The sequence below is a fragment of the Chiloscyllium plagiosum genome, unplaced genomic scaffold, assembly GCF_037043375.1.
Source record: "Chiloscyllium plagiosum isolate Xiang-an unplaced genomic scaffold, Cpla_swu_hap1 HiC_scaffold_8, whole genome shotgun sequence".
Lineage (NCBI taxonomy): Eukaryota > Metazoa > Chordata > Chondrichthyes > Orectolobiformes > Hemiscylliidae > Chiloscyllium > Chiloscyllium plagiosum.
In genome coordinates, this window is record NW_028270146.1 from 50,536,912 (window position 1) to 50,541,607 (window position 4,696).

Genomic DNA, 4,696 nt, shown 5'->3' on the forward strand with positions numbered 1-4,696 from the left:
TGTGGCCCTTTTGAATAGTGTCTTGATGCAACTTCGTTTGTGTGTATTGGGGTGGTTGCTTTCAACTAGCCACGAAACGACACGACCAGCTATCCCTAGTAGCCACACACGTAGACGACAAGCAACATGAATTTGACTGGGACAACACTACCATTATAGGGCAAGCGAAACAAAGAACAGCCAGGGAATTCCTAGAAGCATGGCACTCATCCACAAACTCCATCAACAAACACATCGACCTGGACCCAATATACCGGCCACTACAGCGGACAGCTGAAACTGACAACCGGAAGTGGCAGGGACAGGCCACTATAAATGCCGGAGGAAACACCACAGAAGCGCTTCACAGGAGGCTCCCAAGCACTGAGGATGTCACCTAGACAGGGGACGAAACGTTTGCAACAAAAACTTCCAGCTCAGCGAACAGAACCACAGCAATGAGCACCCGAGCTACAAATCTTCTCACAAACTTTCAATTACAAAGTCACTACAAAATAGTATACCGACTTTATAATATAATGACAATAACAGAAAACAAACTACTACTCTACTCCACAAACCACTGAGGAGAGACAGAAAAAAACCCTACAAAACAACAATTCAATCAATTACTAAGAAAACAAATTAAATTAAACCGTTAAACCAAGGTAAATTAAGTTATATTCAGTTAAGTTACCGCACTCAGCACAATCCCACCAAAGCTCCCCACCACCGGAAGCATCTGTAAGCAAACCTGTATTTGTTCAGGAATTTCTCCCCAGGGGCCCCCTGACTGCCGAACATAGCCCTCATGACTATACAAAGGCTCTGACCAATATAGCCAACAAGTCATGATTCAGAAAGGGCTGCCATGTTATATAAAACATTTCTGTTTTTTGGTACAGCATACTTGTAAGGAAGTCCAGGGGGATGTGCTCCATAACTAATCTACGCCGGCCCCAGAGTCCCAGGAGATTCTCCGATACCCAGCTCATTAGAATGTTCTTTCTCGCACAGAATAAAATAATATTAAATAGTTTCGTCTCATGCACGTCCAAAGAGGGGAGATTTGGCAAACCCAAGAGGAGGGACACTGGATCCAACTTAACCTCTGTTCCCAAGACCTCTTCCAAAACACTTGTTATGGCACCCCGACGAAGCTTGTGGCATGACCACAATCAGTGAGTAAGAGTACTAACATCTGTTTTACATTTGGGGCACATTGGGGACACCCTTGTCTTAAATTTCACAAACCGCTCCAGTTCCAAATGAGCCCTCTGGAGTACCTTCATTTGTATAGCCTGCATCTTGTTACAAATCAAAATCTTCCTTACGTTCGCCCAAATATCTTCCCACACCTCTGATGAGATTTCCACCCCCAATTCACGAGTCCAGATTTCACATAGCCACTCAATGTCCTTTGAAACATTACCTCCTAACAAGTGATAGAGGGTGCTGACCGAGAGAGCACCCATAGCCCTAAGCTGACTATTGGGACTAACCTATAGTCTTTTTCTGTATAATGTCCCTGAAGTTACGGTCGCTCTCCATCACGGGAAAAAACCTGGTCATCAGGTGTGAGGCCCTGTCATTGCTGTTATACGTGGCACAGGTCTGGCCTATTCCCAGAACCTGTGCCGCTGCAGTCACCCGGGCCATCTTCCAGTTTATATGGAGGTCAAAGATGGATCGGGTCCGAAGGGACTTGCTGTACAAAGATCTGGGCAACGGGGGAAAAAATACACCCAATGCCACCCTCACCCTGATGGCCACCATTGTGTGTGGCTGCATCAAGCTGTGCGTGGATCCCTGGTACGCAAACACCAAGTGTCACTACGTACTGAGGTTCTACCTGTACCCGGTGTTGCGAAGGATGGGCCTGGCCTCGCTGCCGCGGAACGCTCCGAGTAGTTGGACCGTTCCGTATCACCTGTCCATCGTGGAGAAGTTTATGAAGAAAAACACCTTTGACCACAAGTCCATCAGGAAGTGGTCAGCACGTAGTGTCCTTGAGACCCTTCGGGAAAAGGAGAGGGCGGATCCTATCGAGCGGTTCCCTGAGCAGACTGTCAAAGCCATTTGGCAGAATGCCTCATCGCCAGAACTTTCCAACAAGCACCAAGACATGGCTTGGCTGGTGGTGAGAAGGGTTCTGCCTGTGAGATCCTTTATGCATGCCCGGACTCTCAGCCGCACCGCACGCTGCTCTCGAAGCGGCTGCGGGGGGGACGAGACTGTCACACACCTCCTTCTGGAATGTGCCTATGCAGAAGAAGTCTGGAGAGGAATGCAGTGGTGTTTGTCGAGGTTCGTCCCGAGCAGCGCCGTGACGCGGGACTCCGTGCTCTACGGCCTGTTCCCCGGGACGCACACCGAGACGAACATCAACTCCGCATGGAGGATCATCAACGCGGTGAAGGACACTCTCTTGGCGGTCCGAAACCTGTTGATCTTCCAGCTGAAGGAGTTGACCCCGACTGAGTGTTGCAGACTGGCACATTCCAAGGTCCAGGACTACGTTTTGAGGGACGCGCTGAAGCTCGGGGCAGCTGCCGCCAAGGCGCGGTGGGGAAAGACCACCGTGTAACATCTGCCTGCCTAAAGAAGAACAGGGGGCCCGCGCAGTCATTTGGGCTCTGCTGACGCCTCAGACCTGTAAATAGGAATGATTACTCTGTTTTCCTGTAAATGTAAATGGAATGTTTACATATGTATGGCATGTCCAACTGTACAGACCATTAAAGTATTTTATGAATAAAGTATATTTTTGAAATAAAAAAAAAGAAAGTAACGAAAGACATCCCTCCTAGATGGCTCATATTTCTGACTCAGCTGCTCAAAAGACACCATGACCTCCCCATCAAATAAATCTCCCAAACAGGAGACTCCTCGAGGCTCCCAGAGCTTAAAGCCAGAGTCCATCAATTCCAGCCGAAATCCTAACATTCCTACTATGGGAGTAAAAGGGGAAGTTTTTTGTAAATTGCCCTCACTTTGCCACATCATTCTCCATGCTTTAACCATGTTAAGGACAATCGGGTTTCTGCAATGGTCCGTAACAGTCCTCATCTTGTCCGTAAACAACAAATTGATGAGTTGGCATTTTGCCTGGGAGACCTCAATGTCCAACCAAATTGATCACGGGTCCTGGCAAGCCCAGTAGGCCACATAGGATAGTAAAGAACTTTGCTGATACTAAAATTATTTGACTGTATACCATTGTGAGAACCGCTGCATTCAGGTCACGATATAACACTGCCATCCACTTGGCAAAAACCCTTCCAAGACCAAACCGCTCCAGTATATAAAAGAGGTACGGCCACTCTACCCGTTCAAGCACTTTCTCTACATCCAGGGAGACTACCAAGCTGGAATCAAGCCTTGCTAGCACACCTGGACCATGTTTAATACTCTTCTAATATTATTAGTAGAACATACGACCCTTAATAAAACCTGTCTGAGGTCCTCCTTTACAATGAAAGGCAAAATCCTGTCCAAATTTATCGCCAGCATTTTTGACAGTATTTTAAAATCCATGTTCAGTAACAACATAGGCCTGTCCGAGATACAATCCTCTGGGGCTTTCCCTTCCTTAAGAATGAGAAAAATATTTGCTTCTCTCAGAGAGAATGGGAGGCAGTCCTGACGGTATGAGTAGTTGGACATATCCAACATTGGCCCAACCAGCATGTCTATAAACTCCTTATAAAACTCAGTTTGAAATCCATCTGAACCGGGCACTTTACCACTCTGGAGCTGCCTCACCGCCTCCTGTATTTCCTGGATTGTCAGGGCGGCATTCAGAAAGGACGCCTGTTCTGAGGTTACCCCTGAAAGGTGCAGGATGGAAAAAAAGAACTCCATCTTCATCAATCTGTCCTCACAGCCCTCCAACCAGTACAGCTCAGAGTGGAACTTCCTAAATGCTGCATTAATCTTTTTGGCATTGCAAGTAAGAGTATCAGCATTCTCTCTGATGAATGTGATAGATGGGGATATTCTCCTTTCTGGCCAAGTACGCTAGATATCTATCTGGTTTAGCACCATACTCAAATAACCTCTGTTTTGCAAAAGAGATTTCCCTCTTTGCTGTCTGGGTGAGTGCAACATTCAAAGTAGTCCTAAGGGCTATAATCTGCTGCAATTTAGTTACAGACAGTCTGTCAAAGTATGCTAACTCAGCTGCCTTCAGCCGAGCCTCAAGCAAACACTGTTGCTTTCCCCTTTGCCATTTCTAGGTTGCTGAGTAAGAAATAATCAAACCCAGTGCATAGGCCTTGGCAGTCTCCCAGAGCACTGATGGATTACTGGCCATACTCAAATTAATGTCCCAAAAGATTTTAAATTCCCGCGAAAAATACTCTATAAACTTGCTATCCTTCAAGAGGAAAGGATCCATGCGCCAGTGCCACAAGCCTGTCCCATTACCACTGGCCTTGACCTCCATGTACACTGCCACATGATCAGAAACAGCTATGTTCCATATTCTGCAAGACAGCACCAAATTCAAAAGGTCGATGAGACAAAAACATGTCAATTCTGGTATAGCACTTATGTGGATGAGAGAAAAAGGTGAAATCCCTGCCTTTGGGGTGAAGACATCTCCACATATCCACCAACCCCATCTCCCTGTTCAGGTCCACCAAATGCCTGGATTGCAGGGACATACCCGCAAAGGCATCCTTTTCACTTCGGGGTCAGTAAGCCGATTAAAGTC

General features: G+C 46.8%; 1 protein-coding gene across 1 annotated transcript; it reads left to right on the forward strand.

The window, feature by feature from the left end:
- The first annotated feature begins 1,852 nt into the window (after positions 1–1,852).
- On the forward strand, positions 1,853–2,566 carry LOC148149396 (uncharacterized). Its single transcript, XM_087989481.1, has one exon. The coding sequence runs from the start codon at positions 1,853–1,855 to the stop codon at positions 2,564–2,566; it is 714 nt and encodes a 237-aa protein (XP_087845607.1).
- Positions 2,567–4,696: the final 2,130 nt, after the last annotated feature.